Genomic DNA, 23,528 nt, shown 5'->3' with positions numbered 1-23,528 from the left:
CCCTGGATGAGATGCTGGCCATGTGCTTTACCCCCCTTTTTTCTGGGCGGCATGCTACACTCTCACCGGATACATTGCTGCCCATGAGAATGGCCCTCTAATATGGGTGGAATGCTTGCGCTTCCATTGGATACGGTGCTGGCCTTGTGCGTGACCACCCCTCATCCCATGAGCAGAATTTGGCACGCTCATGAGATTCACGGCTGTCCTTGTATGGCTGTGCTGGACTTGTACATGTCCCCCTTCATTGGCAGAGTAGTTGCACTCTCGCTAAGTTCAGTGTTGGTGTATTATTGCACATTCACTTAATGCTAGGATACCCCTGTGCATGTTCCCCTTTCACTAGGTGGACCTTCTGCGTTCCTGCTGGATTATAGGGTATGTCCTGCTTCTCTGAAGTAGGTACGGCCTTAGGCATCACTCCCTTTTGGGACCGGCCTTTGCACTCTTGCCGACTGCAGTTTGCCAGATACAATTTCCCCCCTTTTCGGGGCGGACTGCTTGCGTTCCATCGCATGCTATACTAGGCTTGTGCATAACTCCCTTTCAGGTTGCACTTTGCAATTCCGTACATGCTGTGGCACTCTGTGGCGAGCCCCCCCTTTCTCGCTAAATTAACCTTTTGCAGTGAGCGGACGTTCTTGTGCGTTGTTTGGGCCGTGTATGCCTTCTCCTCCTGTAGGTGGGTTGGCCTTCTCACTGCTTACGGGCTGCTCGTACGTATGCCTCATCTACTTCCTGCGGCATACTTTTGTTTTCTTGGGATACGATGCCTGCCACAAACCTTGCACTCGTCTCTAAGGAGTTCATTCTGTCCACCTGACCCGGACGGGCTCTACTTGCTCTCTGCTGCACGGAGCTGGGTGGTACTCATTCATTTAGTTGGCCCTTCATCCCAGGGAATGTTCGTGGTTCCTAGATGCGTGCCCATTCGTCCTTCCGCGGTATTGCTTCCCTGCGCTAGTGGTCACATGGTCGAGAGTGCGGTTGTCTGGATCGCCCCTCGAATTCTTCGTTGGCTCTGGCAGGACTGCGGTTCCCTTGCCTGCTGCAATTTCCTCCTCTTCGGATGTAGTGTGGTATGAGTCCTTCCTCTTGGCGCCTCTACGCTACAGTCTGATCTGCTACCAGGTGCGGGCCGCTTTTCTCGGGAAGGTCACCCAAATTCTCTTGGGTGCTCGATTACCCAGGTCCGGAGGACCTCCGCCTTGGGTTCTTCAGGGTATTCTCCTTCTGCGAGGCGGTGAACCGGGCATCTCACAGTGTAGCAGGGTTCTGCTTTTGAGCTGTCCTATGGCTTCCCTGTTGCCCACTCCTCCGTTCGGTTGGAGGGTGTTATGCCGGCCTTTGTCTCGACTACCTTATCTTGCCGGCTCTGTTTGGCCGCCGCTCGGTACAGATCACTCTGATGTGGCTTCTGTCCCGCCAGACTTCAGAGGTTGTTCCTTCACTATCCTCCCCTCTGGGGAGAGCATGGTTGTTCATGTGGATGGTTCCGGTGTTCCTTTTGGCCTCGTACTGTCTCCCTTGTTCACACTGGCTGTATTAGCTGTGCCGATTTATCGAGTCTACCGCGTTCTGTCCTCCCGCTGAGTGCAGAGTGTGTGGTCCATTCTAAGACAATGGTCCTGCTGTAGACTTACCTTCTCGGTAACTTGGGGGGACTACCTTTCGGTCCAGATTATCCTTTGATCTCCTACACCGGGACTGTAGAACATGGCTACATCAGCATGGACTATAGCCTGTCTTGTCCTGGCATCTGGCGGATGCTGGGCGGACCCTTTTGGTTCCTTTCCGTCTGTCCTTCTGCTCCCCCACTCGGGTGGATACGGGACAACGTTGCTCGGGGGCCGACGGGACCAGTTTGTCAACTTCTGCCCGTGTTACTGGTCTGCGCCTGATCACATTTGGTTTTTCGCCCGCTTGCCAGGCGACTCCAGCGGTTTCGCTACTGCCCGCTCCTGGCTGTATTTCGTCCAGGATCTGTCGTAAGACTTATGTTTTTTTTTTTTTTATCTGGGGTTCTGTGGGAAGCTGTGCATTCCCCACTCTGACTTTTCTCTCCCCATGGTTCTGTCTTTTTTCCAGTCCGGCCTGGACCTGGGACTGGGATTCCTTTACTTGAGGTATCAGTGTCAGCGCTGTTCTTCCTCTTCCAGCGTTCCCCGGCCCTCTGGGCCTGTCAAGACCTTCTTACTCGAAATGGCTCTTTGGTTCCTCTGTACTGTCCTTCGGTACCGCCCTGGGAACTACATACTGAGTTCTCGGCGCTCCAATCTTGTCCTTGGAGCCGTTACAGAAGTTCTCTCTACCCCTCCTGTCCTGTACGGTTGTGTTTCTGTATCAGTCATGTCTCTGACGGGTGCCTGAATGGCCCCCTTTTTGTTCTGAGCCTTCTGTCTTTTCCCAGGACAGGGCTGTTCTACATCCCGTTCCTTCCTTCTGAAGGTGGTGTTTGCCTTTCGCTTCAACACTTCACCAATTTGGACGTTGTTTGGGCCTTGCAGTTTTTACTTGGAGATCTCCGACTCTTGTCGACGTTCGGTCTCTTGGGTTTCCTGGAGGTCCGCGCTTAGAGTTGACGGACTCCAGGGTGGTTTTCCTCCGCTTTATCAGATTGGCTATTGCTGAGGTTACCGCACCGAGCGCAGGATTCTGCCTTTACTGTCACCGTTCATTTCACCAGAGCGGTCGGTGCCTCCTGGGCCGGAGGCTTTGGGCTTCGGCCATGCATTTGAGCAAGGCGGCCACAGGTCTTCCTTGCACGCTTTACAGAATTCTACAGGGTGCATACTCTGGCTTCGGCGTATGCTGCCTTGGTCCGCCTGGGTCTGCAGGCGGCGGTTCCTTGATGCCTTCGGGTGCTTCGCCTTGGAGCTGTGGTCCCTCCCCTTTTGGACTGCTTTTGAACGTCCCAAGGTCTTCTGTGTCCCCCAAGGAAACTGGGCGAGAAAACGAGATTTTTGTATAACTTACCAGTAAAATCTCTTTCTCGCTCTTTCCTTGGGGGACACAGCACCCACCCATTCGTTGTTTTTCTCTACACGGTTTCCGAGTTTGTGTTACCCGTTGGGTAGTTGGCTTGTTGGTTCCTTGTTGGACTTTGCCTTTTCTCACTGCTTGGACACGCAACTGGCTGCCTTTCTCTCCAGGCTGAGGGTATAGCTGTGGAGGAGGGGCTTAACAGCTTTCACTTAGTGTCACGCCTCCTATGGAGATGAGCTATACCCAAGGTCTTCTGTGTCCCCCAAGGAAAGAGCGAGAAAGAGATTTTACTGGTAAGTTATACAAAAATCTCGTTTTAGTCCATGTTCAGATATGGGAGATTTGGTGCAGATTTTCAGTGTGGATTCTACCCCAAAAATCGCATTACAGTGCAATACATGTGAATGTAAACTGTTCTAAATTTTGTGCCAAAACCCCTCTGCCATGTTTAAATCTTATACAAAGAAATACTAAATCAAGTCGTAGATCAGCCTCTCCTCCTCCATACTATGCACTTACCGGGTATGATAACATAAGAGACCTGCCAGAGCAGGTTTAATGATCTCATTTGTTAGAGGCAAGTTATCTCGTAGATTGTCACTTCTTTTGGTGGCTAGAAATATAAAACTTATTTTTGGGTTTGTCCCTCAGGTAGTCCATAGCTTGTAGAATGTAGTCTGTATATTTAAGAGTTGAAAAAGTCTGTTCTGTCTTCAATTCTTTAGATTATGATTCGAAGCATTTTCCTATTTCTGGACCGGACCTATGTCTTGCAGAACTCGATGCTTCCTTCTATATGGTAAGTGTTCTGGTAATGCACACTCTTTCCTTCACATACAGGACTACAGTGCAGTTCTTGTTGGAATCTGCTGCAGTGGTATGATTATGACATCCTATCCTCAGGAGAGATCATCAATATCAGATGAGCGGGGGGCTGACTCCCAGCACCCTGCCGATCAGCTGTTTGAAGAGGCCGCTTTGCTCATCTGTTTAACCGCATGCCGTCTGTCTGGTAGCAGGGCCGCAGTGTAGCTACAACTGCTCATCCCTTTCAAGCAAATGAATACCCATTGCTACAAGTCATGTTGCGTGCAGTTAAATAGTGAAGAGATAGCAGCGCTCGCACAAGTGCTATGGCCTCTTCAAACAGCTGATTGGCGAGGGTGAAAGGAGTCAGACCCCAGCCGATTAATGTTGATCGAGCACCAAAGTGCTCAGGTGTTCGAGTAGAACACTTTGGGATGCTCGGGTGCTCTACCAAGCACAATGGAAGTCAATGGGAGAACCTAGGCAATAAACCAGGCACCCCCTGCTCTGAAGAGGGGAGGGTTTCTTGTTCACATGAAAAGGTCAGAAATTGATGGGAACAGCATGGGGAGGATGTCTGGATGCATCTTGGACTCCCAGGTCGCTCCTGGGAACGATGTTGTCAGAGTAGTACGCCTTTTTTACAAACTAACAATAATATGCACAAAACCAAAGATAAAATCGATTTTAGAGGAAATATTGTTAGTAACATTCTTTCCTGTATATTTACTTGTATATAAAGTGCAAATGCTGCCAAAAATTACAAGGAAGAGGCACTCCGATACAACCTGTATATCACATAAAGGAGGGCATCATACACAGCCTTGAAAAATTATGATTAATGGCCTGCTTGAGACCCTCTAAAACATTAGGGGTGAGGGCCTGCTGCTGATCTGACCATCTAAAACATTATGGGGCGAGGGCCTGCTGCTGATCTGACCATCTAAAACATTAGGTGTGAGGGTCTGCTGCTGATCTGACCATGTTGGGAGGAAGGAGGATCAGGGTGAGGATTCTGTTGACCAGACCCTTGGCTACTGAGACTGGACTTTGTGGAAGACAAGGTGGTGCTTAACCGACTGGAAGCATTATCTGCTGCAATCCAACCGACCACCTGGTCGCACCGGTGTGACTTTGAGAGTGGTGTCCTGCGCCGCCCTAAAAACTGGGACATGAAGCTAGATATCGTGGATGAGTGTGTTTCTTGTGCTCTGGCTGCAGGCACAGTTTCACTGAGCACAGGGCCACGGCCTCTGCGTGCACCATCAGCAGCACGGCCACTTCCTCGTCACTTACTGCTTACCTTCCGCATATTAAATAGTATATATGCTTGCAAGTATGTCACATGTACAGTAGCGCAGTTTTATAAGTGTATGCGCAAATAAAGAACACAGAATGTCACAGATATTTAGGATGCGCAAACGTTATACAGGAGATGTAGCGCAGGTAATGTCGCTGCCACCAGCAGCGAAAAAATGAGACTGAATGTCACTGATATTTCGGATGTGCTAACGTTATAATGGAGATGTAGTGCAGGTAATGTCGCGGCGGTAATGCAGCGGCAAAACAATTGCACGCAACAATAGTCCCTAAAAGGACTTTTGGGTCTCTGACAAGTTTTTCTACTGAAAAAAAGAAAATTTCACTCCCTACACTAGCTTTCTCTTCTACAGCGCAGCTCTCTTTGACTAACACTGAACCAAACCACCTGTCATCGGGCGCTTTATAGCACCCGATGACGCGTTCCGGCCAGCCAATCACTGTTATGCCAGTAACCAACATGGCTATGGCATTACAGTGAGTGACAGCACTGCGTAGCAGCCAACAAACATGCGGGGAGGAGACTCGAGCACACACGGTATTCGGCCGAACACCGCAATGTGCCGAGCATCGCGATGCTCTAGCCAAACTGGTGTTCGGCCGAGCATGCTCGATCAACACTACTACCGATCTGATGATGACCTATCCTTAGATTTAATTTAGGATATAACACAGTGTCCAGCAATACCACTGCCGCCCTAATCATAAGGTCAGTAAAAAAAATTTAGGTCCATAATGGATCGGTGTTCAGTACCTGATGGGATATTTCCAGTCCCAGTTTGATTATGTAGAAGGACTAGAAGGTACAAGCTAGTAACGGCAAAAAAAAAAATAGTTGTACTTGCACACGATTTACTACGTTTTTACATTTTTTTATTGTTTTCCTCTATACAGTATGGCTTGTATGTGTAGATGGTTACAGCCTTGCCTTTTTGTCCCTTCTTGCACTGTAGGGATATGGGTTTGGAGTTATTCCGTTGTCATGTTGTGAGTGATAAGTTAGTTCAGGCAAAAACAATAGATGGCATCCTCCTTCTGATTGAGAAAGAGCGGTCTGGAGAGGCTGTGGACCGAAGCCTGCTGAGAAGTTTACTTGGTATGCTTTCCGACTTGCAAGTAAGTGTCTTAAATTGTGGAAACAGTCTGTGTATGAGGGTATTTAAAATTGTATAAAGGTGGTAAATCCAGAAGTTGATCACTAATGAAAACTATATTGAAGTAACTATTTATATCGCTAAAATCTTGGTTTTGGTGGTAATAAAAAAAAACATGAAAATGAACATTTTGACTTTAGTCCTAGCCTAATTCCACATATGGCATTATTTTGGTCAGTTTTGTGCATCAGTAGTTGTAAGCTAAAACCAGGGGTGGATCCACACCGCAGAAGTACTTTTTCTATCTTTATTTCCCACTCCTGATTTTGGCTCGAATACTGATGTAAAATACTGACAAAAATACACAAGTTTGATAGTGGCCAAAAGGTCTCTTCAGTCTCACCAGAGGCAAAGATGTACCTAGGTTCACGCTAAATGCTGCCGTTTGATGTGTGATGCTCAAGTTTGTCAAATTTGGCAAGCAGTGGCTTTAATGACATATTTTATATAATCACATGAATGTCAGCATCTTATATATCGTGGAAGAAACTCCATGAAAGAGATCTGAGTTTTAGATTTAGTTCAAACTTTGCTTTAAGGTACGGTTTATATCTGCACCAAATTCACTGTTAAAAACTACCAGAAAATTGCATGTTAGCACTTGTACTTAGGTGTAGCATGGCTTCTGGAGTCATCATTTTAACCGTTATGGTTTTCCCTAAGTAAATTGGAACAATGCAGCATAACAAATAAGCATGCCATTTTTACACACTTACACACACACACACACACACACACACACACACACACACACACACACACACACTACTACGAAAAGTGAGGGATATTTGGCTTGTGGGTGAAATTTCAGGATGAACCTAAAATGCACTCTAACCTTTACAGGTGAACCTAAAGGGGTTGTCCGAGTTATATCTATACATGTTACTTTGTCTTATAACAGTATAAAAAAAATATATATATTTACTTAAAGGGATTCTGTCACCTGCTTTTACCATTTTAAGCTGTCACCATCGCTATGTTCACTAAAGTACCTTATTTCCAGCAGTCTTCTTTTTACTTTATTTCGTTTTGTAGTTTTGATATAAAAGTGCTTTTTCTGTTATGCTAATTAGGGTCTAAGGTGCCCAGAGGGGTGTTTTTTTCACTCTCCGGAGCCCAGTGACGCCCCCCTGCAGTGCCCAAGAACGCCTCCTGATCATCAAATAACCTCCCACAGCCCGGCAAACGGTTCCGCCCCCTCCCCACGTCATAGTCTACCTTATAGAAATGCCCCGTCCTTCTTCCTGTCTGCGGCCAGAAAACTCGCGCAGGCGCAGTACTGCCAGCGGCCTGCGCCTGCGCGATCATCAACGTCCTGAGGGCAACAGCGCTCGGGTCACATCACTGGGCTCGGCGCATGCCCAGTGAGACTTCTGAGGCTGTTGCCCTCAGGAGGTTGATGATCGCGCAGGCCGCTGGCAGTACTGCGCCTGCGCGAGTTTTCTGGCCGCAGACAGGAAGAAGGACGGGGCATTTCTATAAGGTAGACTATGACGTGGGGAGGGGGCGGAACCGTTTGCCGGGCTGTGGGAGGCAGTGGCGTATCCAAGCTATGGCAGCCATGGCTAGTGCCATAGGCGCCAAGCGGGGGGGCGACAAAAAAAAAAATATCATGAAAAAAAAATTCCCACCCATTCTGCAGCCACCTCCTTTAGCCCCAGCGCTGGCGGCGGCACGCAAATTAACTTGGAAAGTACTTTTACCTTGGCTGGACAGTCTGGACTGAGGGCTGGCATGTAGGAGAAAGACAGGCGCCCCCATGATTTTCTATGAATGGGATCGCCCAGTCCGTCCGTGTATCTGCTAACCTGCAGAGGCTCCGCCTCCAGCTCCGCCTCAAGCTCCGCCTACCCTCCTCTGCGTATCGTAGCTTCATTTATCCAAGCGTGTCACTCGTGAGGTGACTCAGTCACCGTGACTGACTGCACTGAGGTGAAGTGAGGAGAAGAACTGTGAGAAGTTGGACGATTGGACCCCCAGCCAGGCAGCACTGCTAGTCTGCTACGGTACACACACACATCATGATCACACTGTATAATGATGTACTGACATTCTGCAATCTGCCAAGCACTGCAGGCAACCTAATAAATGTAACCTTGCTAAATACCTAATATAGTGCTGCTAAATATATGGAATAAATAAATTAGAATTATGCATAGATATCCTAAATAAAGTGATTTGTGCAAGTTGTACCTGCTGTTGCACAAATCACTTTATTTATATCTATGGCTATGCATAATTATAATTAATTTAATCCATATTGTGCAAGCACTATATTGGATGGGCTGCTTGCTTCTGTTTGAGACTGTCATGATGCCAGGCTTAGGCTATTGTCACACTGGGGCGTTGCGCTATTGGCGGTAAAGCGTCGCTATTTGAGCGGCGCTTTACTGTAGTTTTTGCGGCGCTATTCAGCCGCTAGCAGGGCGCCTCAAATATGCGGCTCGCAGGACTTTGAGCTTCCACTAGCTGCCCAAAAAGGGTTAAAACCGCCCGCAAAATGCAGCTTGCAGCGGTGCATTGCTGGCGGTTCGGCGGCGCTGCCCATTGATTTCAATGGGCAGTGGCGCTTTCGAATCAGTGTGTACACTGTTCCTACCCCCTCCTGGGAACTACATCTGTGTGGCAGGACGCTCTCTACGTGTTAGAGACATCAAGGAGATGTGAATTACTATGCGTGCTGCAATGCATACTGGGAAATGTAGTTCTTACATGAACGAGCGCCGCAAGCCAGGAAGTGAATGAGAGAACAGAAACTAGAACGCCGGAGGTGATATAGATGAAGGAATTTAATAAGTATTTACTCGTTTTTTAACAGAATCATTACACTATTCTGTTTTTCTACCTTACAAACATTAATTTTAGGCAACAAAAACTTTAATTGGAAGATTAAAGAGTTTGACTTGAAGATTTGTCAGCTGTTTTTTTTTTTGTTAAGGTTATCTGAAAGATGGGTTTAAAATATTTTGACAGGGGCGCAGTTTCAGTGCTTGCCATAGGCGCCATTTTCACTAGATACGCCTCTGGTGGGAGGTTATTTGATGATCAGGAGGCGTTCTTGGGCACTGCAGGGGGGCGTCACTGGGCTCCGGAGAGTGAAAAAAACACCCCTCTGGGCACCTTAGACCCTAATTAGCATAACAGAAAAAGCACTTTTATATCAAAACTACAAAACGAAATAAAGTAAAAAGAAGACTGCTGGAAATAAGGTACTTTTAGTCAACATAGCGATGGTGCCAGCTTAAAATGGTAAAAGCAGGTGACAGAATCCCTTTAATTTATTCTGCATTGTTTGTGAACTGCCGATGCGGGTCACGTAACCCCTGACGTCACCCACAAGGCTCCAGCGGTGACGTCTCGTGTACAGGCTTCTCCCTGTCTTAGGGCGTGGCCGGGCTCTGTACACGAAACGTCAGAGCCTTGTGTCTCCGCCCCCCTCTTTCTCCTCTGGCAGCCGTGGCTCCTGTAAGGTATCATGCATACGAGATCCTTATCAGTGTCGGCAGCGGGGCAAAGAGATTCAATGGTGTGCCCGCTCCCTCCCTGTGATCCACTTCAGTATCTTTCTCCTTATTCATGCAAAGCAGTGCCAGGGTCGGTAAGTGTGTGCCCAGATTATTGGGTGGCCTGAACCTATACTTATGCTGCCTTACACCACCATGCTGAAGCCATGGTCCGGGGCCCCCGAAAAAAATAAAAATAAACATCACCTACAAATAAAATGGCAAAATTGTGTTTCTGTTTTCCCCCCACAAAAACCTTTTTAAAAGTGTTTCAGTACACTGGCCCAGATTTATTTATTAATAGCTTATTATAAATATAGCTTAGGGCTCTTTCACACCTGCGTTCTTTTCTTCCGGCATAGAGTTCCGTCGTCAGGGCTCTATGCCGGAAGAATCTTGATCAGGATTATCCCCATGCATTCTGAATGGAGTGAAATCCGTTCAGGATGCATCAGGATGCATCAGGATGTCTTCAGTTCCGGAACGGAACGTTTTTTGGCCGGAGAAAATACCGCAGCATGCTGCGCTTTTTGCTCCGGCCAAAAATCCGGAACACTTGCCGCAATGCCGGATCCGGAATTAATGCCCATTGAAAGGCATTGATCCGGATCCGGCCTTAAGCTAAACGTCGTTTCGGCGTATTGCCGGAGCCGACATTTAGCTTTTTCTGAATGGTTACCATGGCTGCCGGGATGCTAAAGTCCTGGCAGCCATGGTAAAGTGTAGCGGGGAGCGGGGGAGCAGCATACTTACCGTCCGTGCGGCTCCCGGGGCGCTCCAGAGTGACGTCAGGGCGCCCCAAGCGCATGGATCATGTGATCGCATTAGACACGTCATCCATGCGCATGGGGCGCTCTGACGTCACTCTGGAGCGCCCCAGGAGCCGCACGGACTGTAAGTATACCGCTCCCCGCTCCTACTATGGCAACCAGGACTTTAATAGCGTCCTGGGTGCCATAGTAACACTGAAAGCATTTTGAAGACGGTTCCGTCTTCAAATGCTTTCAGTACACTTCCGTTTTTCCGGATCCGGAGTGTAATTCCGGCAAGTGGAGTACATGCCGGATCCGGACAACGCAAGTGTGAAAGAGCCCTTAGGGTACTTTCACACTAGCGTTTTTCTTTTCCGGCACTGAGTTCCGTCACAGGGGCTCTATACCGGAAAAGAACTGATCAGGCATATTCCCATGCATTCTGAATGGAGAGTAATCCGTTCAGGATGCATCAGGATGTCTTCAGTTCAGTCGTTTTGACTGATCAGGCAAAAGATAAAACCGTAGCATGCTTTGGTTTGATCTCCGGCGAAAAAAAACTGAAGACATGCCTGAATGCCGGATCCGGCATTTTTTCCCATAGGAATGTATTAGTGCCGGATCCGGCATTCAAAATACCAGAATGCCGGATCCGTCCTTCCGGCCTGCGCATGCGCAGACCGGTAAAAATGTGAAAAAAGATACAAGACGGATCCGTCTGTCCGCATGACAAGCGGAGAGACGGATCCGTCCTTGCAATGCATTTGTGAGACTGGTCCGCATCCGGATCAGTCTCACAAATGCTTTTAGTCAGCGCGCGGATTTGGCGGCCAGTACCGATGACGGAACTGCCTGCCGTATCACACTGCCGCAAGTGTGAAAGTAGCCTTAGATAGTTGTAGGTCTCATATAGCTTAGATACATATAGCTGTGTATCTGCAATGTGACAGGAAGATCTTCTGTGTATGTGAGCTAGGAGATGATCATGTGACTGATTTTATTTTTTTTTTTTATGCAAAGTGCAGAGCAGGGGGAGGGGAAGGTCAGATTATTCACACCCACAAATATTCATGAGGGAGAGCTCAGGCATTGTTACACGCCCCCACAGCTTTGCTGCAGCATGTAAACAAAGCAATAATAACAGAACCATGCAAAGGTGTAAGTATGGGTTTTCTCTTAAGAAATCAAGCTTAACTAATGTATATGTATGTCCTGATGAGTTTTAGAATATTTTTTTTTTTTTCCATAACTCGGATAACGCCTTTTAATGTGACCTTCTGTAAACTTTTGAATGCACATGTCCAACTAGTCAATGTTTCAGAACCTTTTGCAGAACTTGCTGTTCTCTAACAAGGAGCTTAACAGCAAAATTCACAAGTACATACAGTATCTCACAAAAGTGAGTACACCCCTCACATTTTTGTTAATATTTTATTAACAATGAGGATATGACACTTTGCTATAATGTAAAGTAGTCAGTGTACAGCTTGTATAGCAGTGTAAATTTGATAACACCTCTAAGTGAAAATGACCAAATTGTGGGCCACCATCATTTGGGCATGCAGTTCACTAGAGCTTCACAGGTTGCCACTGGAATCCTCTTCCACTCCTCCATGACGACATCACAAAGCTGGTGGATGTTAGAGAACTTGCGCTCCTCCACTTTCTGTATGAGGATGCCCCACAAATGCTCAATAGGATTTAGGTCTGGAGACATGTTTGGCCAGTCCAGCACCTTTACCCTCAGTTTCCTTAGCAAGGCAGTGGTCACCTTCGAGGTGTGTTTGGGGTCTTTATCATGTTGAAATGCTGTCCTGTGGCCCAGTTTCTGAAGCGAGGGGATCCTACTCTGCTTCAGTATGTCACAGTACATGTTGGCATTCATGGTCCCCTCAATGAACTGTACAGCCAGATTTCAAGTGACCTCTCAGCACATGTCGACATTTTCTAATTTAGTAAACTAACAAGTGGTCCATCTGGACCTATTTACGTCTTTTTATCATGTGCCTTTAATTGTAATTAAAACTTTACTTTTATTAGTGTGCCTTTAAAATCCTATACTATTACACACAAATTGTACTAGACCAGTGGTGCCCAAGCATTTTTTGTCTGAGGGCCGCACTAGACTTGGTATAAATTTCGCAGGCCGGAACCAGGTAGCTTTGCCAGAAAGAAATGCAAATGTTGTGAGGGGGCACATGTGAGCATTACTACTGTGAAGAGGGCACATATCTGGCATAACTACTGTGAGGGGGCACATATCTGGGCATAACTACTGTGAGGGGGCACATATCTGGGCATAACTACTGTGAGGGGGCACATATCTGGGCATAACTACTGTGAGGAGGGCACATACCTGGGCATAACTATTGTGAGGGGGCACTTATCTGGGCATAACTACTGTGAGGGGGCATGTGTGAGCATTACGTCTGTGAAGAGGGCACATTTTTTGGCATTATTACTGTGAGGGGGCACATATCTGGGCATAACTACTGTGAGGGGGCATGTGTGAGCATTACTACTGTGAAGAGGGCACATATCTTGGCATTATTACTGTGAGGGGGCATGTGATGTATACATGTGTGTAATGTATGTAGTGCAGTATGTGATTATCACACACTGCACTACATACATTACACACATGTATACATCACATACTGCGCTGTCACTTTCTTCTGCAGGTCTACCTTGATGTCTGGTCTTTAGGCTTCAGTCTGATCCTCCACCGCCATGCTTGCGCCGTCTGCCCGACACCACCAGGAGCTGGCGCCTCCTCCTTTCATCTCCCGTCGGCTTCTCCTACAGCAGGGCGCTCTATCACTACAGTGCTCGCCCAATCTTACCAATCAGGGGCGTAGCTAGAAATGACTGGGCCCCATAGCAAAAAAAATTATGGGCCCCCCCTCCCGGATCTCCCAGCCCCGGATCTCCCAGCCCCACATACCTATCGGACCTCCCACCCCTTCCAGAGCTCCCACCCAAACACCCCTCCAGGACCTCCCACCCCAACATCCCCACACTCCTCCCTAGATCCCCCTTGGTGTCATCCACAGATCCCCCCTCAGTGTCATCCACAGATCCCCCCCCCCTCAGTGTCATCCACAGATCCCCCCCCCCTCAGTGTCATCCACAGATCCCCCCCCCCTCAGTGTCATCCACAGATCCCCCCCCCCCCTCAGTGTCATCCACAGATCCCCCCCCCCTCAGTGTCATCCACAGATCCCCCCCCCCTCAGTGTCATCCACAGATCCCCCCCCCCTCAGTGTCATTCACAGATCCCCCCCCCTCAGTGTCATTCACAGATCCCCCCCCCCTCAGTGTCGTCCACAGATCCCCCCCCTCAGTGTCGTCCACTGGTCACCCCCCTCAGTGTCGTCCACTGGTCACCCCCCTCAGTGTCGTCCACTGGTCACCCCCCTCAGTGTCGTCCACTGGTCACCCCCCTCAGTGTCGTCCACTGGTCACCCCCCTCAGTGTCGTCCACTGGTCACCCCCCTCAGTGTCGTCCACTGGTCACCCCCCTCAGTGTCGTCCACTGGTCACCCCCCTCATCGCCCCCCCCCCTCCCCCCCCCCCCCCGCTTCCTAGCCAATTTTACAGAGGCAAGTGCAGTGAATAAATTAAAGAGAAGCGCCGTAATCTCGCACAGGCGCACTGGCAGAGGCCAGGATGACTGTGCATGCGCACTTCGATGCCTCTGTCAAGTGCGCCTGTGCGAGATTACGGCGCTTCTCTTCAATTTCTCAGAGCCAAATGCAGTGAATAAATTAGCTAGGAGGCGGCGCTGGGCGGGAGATTGCAGGCACAGGCAGCATCGCTTTGCTGCCTGTGCCGTTCGCAGCGCGCTCTGCGCTGATAAAGTCCTGTTACTGCGTGGGCTGCATGACACGGCTTCGCGGGCCGCAGGTCGGGCATCACTGTACTAGACAAATTAAAACTATCAGTGGTGCGGGTAGCCCCAATTATTGGGCGGTTACTTCACAGCCGGTGTGCATCACCTCTATTGATTATACTCTGTATAGGTATATACCTATTGCTTCTAGTTCCTATACTAGCTGTACATTAACTCCTATTAGGGAGCTCCCTGTCTACCACTGAGCCTAAAATCTTAATCACTCATACATCCTGCATCCCAGGGATTTATAACACGTTCCTGCAGTATGGCCCTGAGACAGAAGATTCATACTTTCCTGCTCCCTGCCATCCGCTGTCTCCATCTTCTGGTTCCAGCGCTGTTTACATCCGGTTGGATATTGGCATAGTCACATGTACCTGTCCAGTCAATGATGTGGCCACAAGCAGCATTTCACAGCTGAAGCCAGTCATTTGCTGGAGAGGTGCTCCGAGACAGGAGGATGGAGTCGATGAGAGCAGCACGGAGCAGGAAAGTAGGAATCTTCTGTGTCAGGGACCATGCTACAGGAACTTGTTAAAAATCTTTTTTACTGGGAAACCCCTATAAGTGGCGACATTTCCTTCCTGCCTCCCATTCACAAAGAAGCGCTTTCCTTCACTGCAGAGGACAGCGCTCACTGGTTATTACCACCTCCTGCACCCCCAGATATGCTGTAGGTGCCCTGCAATAACCAGTAAGCACTTTCCCTGAGGGCTCGTGCACACGGCCATTGTTTCGGTCCGCATTGGATGTGGGCCCATTACCTTCAATGGGACCACAAAAGATGCAGACAGCACTCCGCGTGCTGTCCACATCCGTTACTCCGTTCCGCAAAATGCAGAACGCACGTGGCTGGTATCCGTGTTTTGCGAACCGCAAAACACAGCACGGTCGTGTGCATGGTGCCCTACTAGTGGGGATTGCACTTATTGGTTAACCCTTTAATGACCAGGCCTTAAAAGGCTTAATGGCCAGCCACAGTTTTGTAATTTAGCGCACGTGGTTCAAACACTTGTAACTTTTTTATTTGTTGGACTACCAAAAATAATTTGCAGATTTATATTACATGACACAGGGATTTTTTATATATTTTTTCAGTTTTATTAGGGGGAAACTGTCAATTATAATTTTTTTTTTAAGTAATTTTTATTCAAACTATAGCTCATTGTTTAAATATGCAAATTATTATAATTAGTTCCCTATATGTGTTGGATCGTTTTATTATATAATATGTATATTTTCACATGAATGAGGTGATCATTGTAATGGTTTTGGTTGGTGTGGGCTTTTTTCTTTTATGTATTTTATTATTTATTTATTTTTGACTTTTCTTTTAAATATAGCTCTACAGAAAGACCTTTAGGGGACACTGACTTTTTATTTATTTCAAAAAAATTTGTAATCACTTTATTATTATTTTTTAAAATATTTTTGCCACATGTCCCCCAAGAGGTCATAAAAAGACCGTTGGGGACAATGAACAATTTTATTTTGTACTTTTATTTTGATTGTTTTCTTTTACTTATTTCTTTATTTCTTTTTTTTATAAAATTTTCTTTTGTTTTTAAAAAAAATATATATATTTTTGAAGCACTGTATGTTCCCCAAGACGTCCTTAAAAAACCTCTGGGGGACACAGACTTTTTTTTCTTCTTTTTTTTATTTATTATTTTTCACTTTTTTTTCCTTTTTATTTTATTTAAAACTTTTTTTCTATATTTGCCAAATAATTTGCCCACAAAAAGGTCCATAAAAGGCCTCTGGGGACACAGACTTTTTTTTTAAACACTATTTCCACTGTAACTGGAGCATACAAAGGGAGCCCCAGTTACAGGGAAAACCAGCCTGCTGAGGCTTTGTACAGGGCAGAGCTGATCAGGCCCTGTACTCCTCTGTATCGCCGGGTCTAAACTGCTCAGCGCACCGCTCACCTATCTGAGGAGAAGGCAGAAGTGCTGATAAACCTCTTCTGCCTTCTCCTTGGCTCCCCCACGGTCACTGACTGCTGGAGAAGGAGCTGTAATCCTGCAATTGTGCGGCACTTCAGGCAGAAACACAGCTAATCGCACGATCAGCTGTATTTCTGCCCAGCAGGACGGGGACCGCAAACCAGGGCTCTGGGGGCTGCATGTGGCCCGTGGGTTGTGCACCCCTGCCTTAGACTTTTTCCAGGACGTGGGTGCCCACAGAGAGGGCTCTGAGTGCCACCTCTGGTACCTGTGCCATAGGTTCGCCACCACTGGCCTAGGCCATCTTTATGCAGAGCAGCAATTCTTTTTTTTTTTTTATATCCTCAGAGAGTTCTTTGCCATGAGGAGCCATGTTCAACTCCAGTGACCAGTGTGAGAGCGTTAACACCTAATATAACTAGGGGTGCACCGAAATTTCGGCAGCCGAAAATATCGGCCGAAAATGCACCTAATCCACTTCGGCCGATATTGTTACATATCGGCCGAAAATATGGGGTGTGGGATTTGTCACCCACCATCTGCGGGCGGGCGGTTTACTTTGTCACTGCATCTTTATTTTACCTTACAATCGTGAGGCTCCAGTAACTAACAACTCTGCAGGCAGAGCGGAGGCCGGCGTAACGTCACTTACTCACGTGACGCGCCTGCTCCGCCTCCTTCATTCATAAAGTGGGCGGAGCAGGTGCGTCACGTGAGTAAGTGACGTTACGCCGCCCTCCGCTCTGCCTGCAGAGTTGTTAGTTACTGGAGCCTCACGATTGTAAGGTAAAATAAAGATGCTGTGAGCAGCAGGGCCGGGGCTGTTATGGGTAGGGGGGATCGGTCTATGGAACTGCTATGGGGAGGGGGGATCTGTGCACTGCTATGGGGAGGGGGGGATCTGTGCACTGCTATGGGGAGGGGGGATCTGTGCACTGCTATGGGGAGGGGGGATCTGTGCACTGTTATGGGGAAAGGGATCTGTGCACTGTTATGGGGAAAGGGATCTGTGCACTGTTATGCCCATAACAGTGCACAGATCCCCCTCTCCATAACAGCGCCACCCACAGATCCCCCTCTCCATAACAGCGCCACCCACAGATCCCCCTCTCCATAACAGCGCCACCCACAGATCCCCCTCTCCATAACAGCGCCACCCACAGATCCCCCTCTCCATAACAGCGCCACCCACAGATCCCCCTCTCCATAACAGCGCCACCCACAGATCCCCCTCTCCATAACAGCGCCACCCACAGATCCCCCTCTCCATAACAGCGCCACCCACAGATCCCCCTCTCCATAACGGCGCCACCCACAGATCCCCCTCTCCATAACGGCGCCACCCACAGATCCCCCTCTCCATAACGGCGCCACCCACAGATCCCCCTCTCCATAACGGCGCCACCCACAGATCCCCCTCTCCATAACGGCGCCACCCACAGATCCCCCTCTCCATAACGGCGCCACCCACAGATCCCCCTCTCCATAACAGCGCCACCCACAGATCCCCCTCTCCATAACAGAGCCACCCACAGATCCCCCTCTCCATAACAGCGCCACCCACAGATCCCCCTCTCCATAACAGCGCCACCCACAGATGAATTTCATTCATGAAAAAGAATTATTAATAAAATCATTAAAAAAAAAGTATTTTAAAAGTATTTGGGCAAAAAGGCAGTTTCGGTTTCGGTTTCGGTTTTCGGTCAAGGGCATCCTGAATTTTCGGTTTCGGTTTCGGACCAGAATTTTCATTTCGGTGCACCCCTAAATATAACACACCTTCACACTTGAGGCCTTGTAACACTAACGAGTCACATGACACTGGGGATGAAAAATGGCTACTTGGGTATAATTTGGCCATTTCCACTTAGGGGGTGTACTCACTTTTGTTGCTAGGGGTTTAGACATTAATGACAGTGTGAGTTATTTTGGGGGCACACCAAATGTACTCTGTAATACAAGCTGTACACTGACTACATTGTATCAAAGTGTCAGATCTTCAGTGTTGTCCCATGAAAATGTATAATACAAATATTTACAAAAATGTGAGCGGTGGACTCACTTTTGTGAGATACTGTACATGTACCAGAACAATAAAATGAAGTCGCAGCTCCAAAGGTGCAGCTCAATCTGGCACAGACAGGGGGCAGTACAGGACATGTAGTACTACAGAGGTGCTACTAGGTAACCAACACAGGTGTTTTACCAGTGAATGTGAATATGTGTATGTGTGTGTGTGTGTGTGTGTGTGTGTGTGTGTGTATATATATATATATATAATTAATATACACTGCAGTTTTTAAGCCACACTAAAGAGTGCTTGAAAACCACAGCATTGTCTATCCTTAGTCTTAAAGGGGTTATCCCTTTACACCTTATACCCTATTCACTGAATAGGAGAAGTGTCTGATTGTTGGGGATCTCGCTGCTGGGTCTCCTGACGATCCCTAGAATATGAGGGCCTGTGTTCACACATTTGCATGGAGTGGCAGACATGCATGCATGCGCGCTGCTGTCCAATTCAGCTCTACAATGCTTGTTGATCTCCAGCAGCCCCATAGAGCTGAATGGAGTGGCAGCATGCATGCATGTCCATCGCTTTGTTCAAACAGGGGAGCACGGGTCCCCATGCTAGTGATCAGCAAGTCACCACTAGTCAGACACTTATCCCCTGTCCTGTGAATAAGGCATAAGTTGATTTAATGGGAAAACCCGTTTAACCCCTTAAGATCCAGCACCGTACATGTACGGCAGTCACTGACAGCCCGGCCCCTGCTGCATACGCTGGCGTGTTAACCCCTTGTATGCTAGCTGTCAAAGCTTACCACGCCAGGCAGCGGGTTCGCGAAGCGTACGGGTGCCCTCCGCTTCGCCATTGGGTCCCCGCACTGCAGTGGCGGGGACCCAATGGCAGAGAAGGCAAGCCCGATGCCTTCCATAGGCATCGGAGCTTGCCTTCTACGGAAGCCTGTGATAGCCAATGCATTAAAATACAGGTTGTATTGTAATGCATTGCAGAGGGGATCAGACCTCAGAAGTTGAAGTCCCAGAGTGGGACAAAAATGAAAAGTAAAAAAAAAAAGTGTTTTTCATAATAAAGAAAATAAAGCTTCAAGTAAAAAAAGAAAAAAAATAATTCCCAAAATAAAACACATAAAATTGTAAAAAGAAAAAAAAACAAAAAACAGACATATTGGGTATTGCCGGGTCCGTAACGACCGGCTCTACAAAAATATCACATGATCCACCCCCTCACCTGAACGCCGTAGAAAAAATAAAATAAAAACTGTGCTAAAACAATAATTTTTTGTCACCTTACATCACAAAAAGTGCAACACCAAGCGATCAAAAAGGTGTATGCCCCCCAAAATAGTACCAATCAAACCGTCCCCTCATCCTGCCAAAAATGAGCCCCTATATAAAACAATCGGGCAAAAAATAAAAATAAACTACGGATCTCAGAATATAGAGACACTAAAACATGATTTTTAAAAAAAATGCTTTATGTAAAACTGAAACAAACTACCCAAAAAAGTAGTCCTATTTGGTATTGTCGCATTTTGTAACAACCTGCTCTATAAAATAGGGTTGTTGCGGGTATCGAAATTTCGATACCCAATCAATACTTTTGTCCCGGTATCGATACGATACCGGGATTTCCATTTCTTTCGATACTGGCCTGCGCAGTCTAGTATCACAGAACATGGGCGTGCTCATGTTCCCTCAGCAGCACAGGGGAGAAGGAAGCAGTCTCTCCCTCCCCCCCTGTGCTGCTGCTGCTGCCGCTGCCACCGATGGGGAGAGAGGGGCGGAGGAGGGGAGGGGGCACTGCGCCAACAATGATGGTACTTTTCATGGGTCCGGACTTTAAGCAGCATGGTACACAGAGCGGCGCCCAGAGATGTCCCTGCACTTACTAATATACCTGGGCACTGTTCCGTTCGCCCGCTGTGCGCCTGTGCCCCATTACCGTCTCCTGCAGTCCTGCTCCATATGCTAATTACTATCGGAGAAATGGGGAGGAGACAGCAGCTTCTCTAGTGGGCGTTCCTTCTCCCCTGGCTGTAGCGCTGTCCAATCGCAGCGCAGGGAGAAGGAACGCCCACTAGAGAAGCTGATGTCTCCTCCCCATTGCTCCGATAGTGATTAGCATATGGAGCAGGACTGCAGGAGGCTGTAATGGGGCACAGGTGCACAGCGGGCGAACGGAGCGGCGCCCAGGTATAATAGTAAGTGCTGGGACATCCCTGGGCGCCGCTCTGTGTAGCCTGCTGCTTAACAAAGTCTGAACCTATCCATATAAGGTCGCCTTTAACTTTTAATACAGGAGGCACTTGCCGGCAGCAGAATCGCATAGCCGATATCCTGCCTCTGACAGGGAGCTGTGATCAGCAGCAGTTAACCCCTCAGGTGCTGCACCTGAGGGGTTAACTGCAGCGGATCGCAGCTCCCTGTCATAGAGGTCGGGTGCCGGCTATTTGATTCCGGCACCCGCCCTCCTGTATTTGTATTAACAGGTCAGTTATCTTCATTAGTGGCGCAGTGCGCTCCCCCCAACACCCCAGTATAATAAACATTGGTGGCGCAGTGCCCCCTTCCCCCCAACACCCCAGTATAATAAACATTGATGGCGCAGTGCGCCTTCCCCCAACACCCCAGTATAATAAACATTGATGGGCAGTGCGCCTTCCCCCAACACCCCAGTATAATAAACATCGGTGGCGCAGTGCCAATGAGGGTTAAAAAAAATAATAATAAATTAAGGCACCTCCTCCAATCGATCGTGTAGCTGCCGGTCTCTTGTTCTTTCTTCAGGACCTGTCAAAGGACCTGTGGTGATGTCACTGAGCTCATCACATGGTCCATTACCATGGTGATGGATCATGTGATGAGCGCAGTGACGTCACCACAGGTACTTTTCCTCACAGATGAAGACCGAAGAGAAGCCGGGCTGCGCGAACAAGTGGATTAAGGTGAGTTAATTTATTTAGTTTTTTTTAACCCCTCCAGCCCTATTTTACTTAGCATTCTGTTTTAAGAATGCTATTATTTTCACTTATAACCATGTTATAAGGGAAAATAATTACATCTACACAACCTTGAACCCAAACCTGAACTTCAGTGAAGAAGTTCGGGTCTGGGTACCACAGTCAGTTTTTTATCACGCGCGTGCAAAACACATTGCACCCGCGCGATAAAAACTGAACAACGGAACGCAATCGCAGTCAAAACTGACTGCAATTGCGTACCTAACCGCGCGGGTTTGCCGCAATGCACCCGGGACGCATCCAGAGCCAAAACGTGACGCATGTCTGAAAGAGGCCTAAGGCTACTTTCACACTTGCGGCAGTGTGATCCGGCAAGCAGTTCCGTCGTCGGAACTGCCTGCCGGATCCGCCGATCTGGATGTGACTGAAAGCATTTGTGAGACGCATCCGGATCCATCTCACAAATGCATTGCAAGAATGGATCCATGTCTCCGCTTGTCATGTGGACAGACGGATCCGTCTTGTATCTTTTTACACATTTTTACCGCAAAACGCATGCGCAGACCGGAAGGACGGATCCGGCATTCCGGTATTCCTATGGGGAAAAATGCCGCATCCGGCATTCCGGCAAGTCTTCAGTTTTTTCACCAGAGATAAAACCGTAGCATGCTGCGGTTTTATCTTTTGCCTGATCAGTCAAAAAGACTGAACTGAAGACATCCTGATGCATCCTGAACGGAATGCTCTCCATTCAGAATGCATGGGGATAAAACTGATTAGTTATTTTCTGGTATAGAGCCCCTGTGACTGAACTCCTATGCCGGAAAAGAAAAACGCTAGTGTGAAAGTACCCTAAAATATTAAGTTTAAATCCCCCTTTCCCAATTTTACATATGAAATATATAAACAATAAATAAATAAACATCGCCACGTCCGAAAAGTCCAAACTATTAAAAAATTTTAAAAATCTGCGCGATTCGCCATTTTTTAAAATGCGGAATGCACGTGGCTTTTTTGTTTTTTTTCGCGTGGTATCGAATGGTATCGAGTATCGCAATACTTTTTTATGGTATCAAAATCGAATCAAAATTTTGGTACCGCAACAACTCTACTATAAAAATAGCACATGACATTGATCTTTGAACCAATATTCAGATACTTTATAGCACTGTTATCACTGATGTTGGAGCATTTATGTGTGTGATTTGTCTATTCTGTGAATATTGTATGCTGTCAGGGTTAAGAACATGTCCTTTTACATGCTAGAGTCCTGATAAATGTCAATGTCTTTATGTATCACTGTTCTCTTGGTATTTCTGAGGCGCCCCTGCGTGGGCCATCACATTGCTACATGTATGCCATACTTGTGTCATTCTCTTTTAATAAAACGAGTTAAAAAAAAAAAAATAGCACATGATCTAACCTGTCAGATGAACAAGTGTAATATAGAGCAAGCAAAAGTCATATGTACCCTAAAATGCTACCAACAAAACTGCCACCTTTATCCCGTAGTTTCCTAAATTAGGTCTTTTTTTGGAGTTTCTACTCTAGGGGTGCATTAGGGGGTCTTCAAATGTGACATGGCAGCTTAAAATTTTCTCAGTGAAATCTGCCTTCCAAAAACCATATGGCGTTTCTTTCCTTCATCGCCATGCCGTGTGCCCGTACAGCAGTTTACAACTACATATGGGGTGTTTCTGTAAACTACAGAATCAGGGTAATAAATATTGAATTTTGTTTGGCTGTTAACCCTTGCTTTGTTACCAGGAAAAAATTGATTAAAATGGAAAATCTGCCAAAAAAGTGAAATTCTGAAATTTCATCTCCATTTTCCTTTAATTCTTGTGAAACACTTATAGGGTTAACAAAGTTTGTAAAATCAGTTTTGAATATCTTGAGGGGTGTCGTTTCTAAAATGGGGCCATTTATGGTTGGTTTCTATTATGTAAGCCCCACAAAGTGACTTCAGACCTGAACTGGTCCTTAAAAATTGGGTTTTGAAAATTTTCTTAAAGGATAACTCATATTTTTTTATTTTCTTTTTTTGCTAAAGTGTAGGGCAAGTGATAGGTAACAATTTTGCAATAGACTTTATTTAGCCCAAACGTTTATTTTTGGTAGAAAACTGAGGCTGAAATGGCTTTTAGCAGCACTCTTCAAAAGAGCATTGCTAAG

The 23,528-nt window shown here is 47.2% G+C and overlaps 1 protein-coding gene across 2 annotated transcripts in view; it reads left to right on the top strand.

Annotated features, from left to right (window-relative positions):
* CUL4A (cullin 4A) overlaps nucleotides 1-23,528 on the top strand; it is an 87,667-nt gene that overhangs the window by 17,245 nt on the left and 46,894 nt on the right. For both annotated transcript variants that reach the window (XM_040425184.1, XM_040425185.1), the window contains exons 6-7: nucleotides 3,711-3,784; nucleotides 6,066-6,228. In XM_040425184.1, coding sequence (XP_040281118.1) covers nucleotides 3,711-3,784; nucleotides 6,066-6,228 — 237 coding nt within the window. The remainder of the gene's footprint in view (nucleotides 1-3,710; nucleotides 3,785-6,065; nucleotides 6,229-23,528) is intronic.

This window comes from Bufo bufo, chromosome 3, assembly GCF_905171765.1.
Source record: "Bufo bufo chromosome 3, aBufBuf1.1, whole genome shotgun sequence".
In the NCBI taxonomy this organism is placed as follows: Eukaryota; Metazoa; Chordata; class Amphibia; order Anura; family Bufonidae; genus Bufo; species Bufo bufo.
The sequence above is the reverse complement of the archived record's forward strand: the minus strand, read 5'-3'. Positions and strand labels throughout refer to the sequence as shown.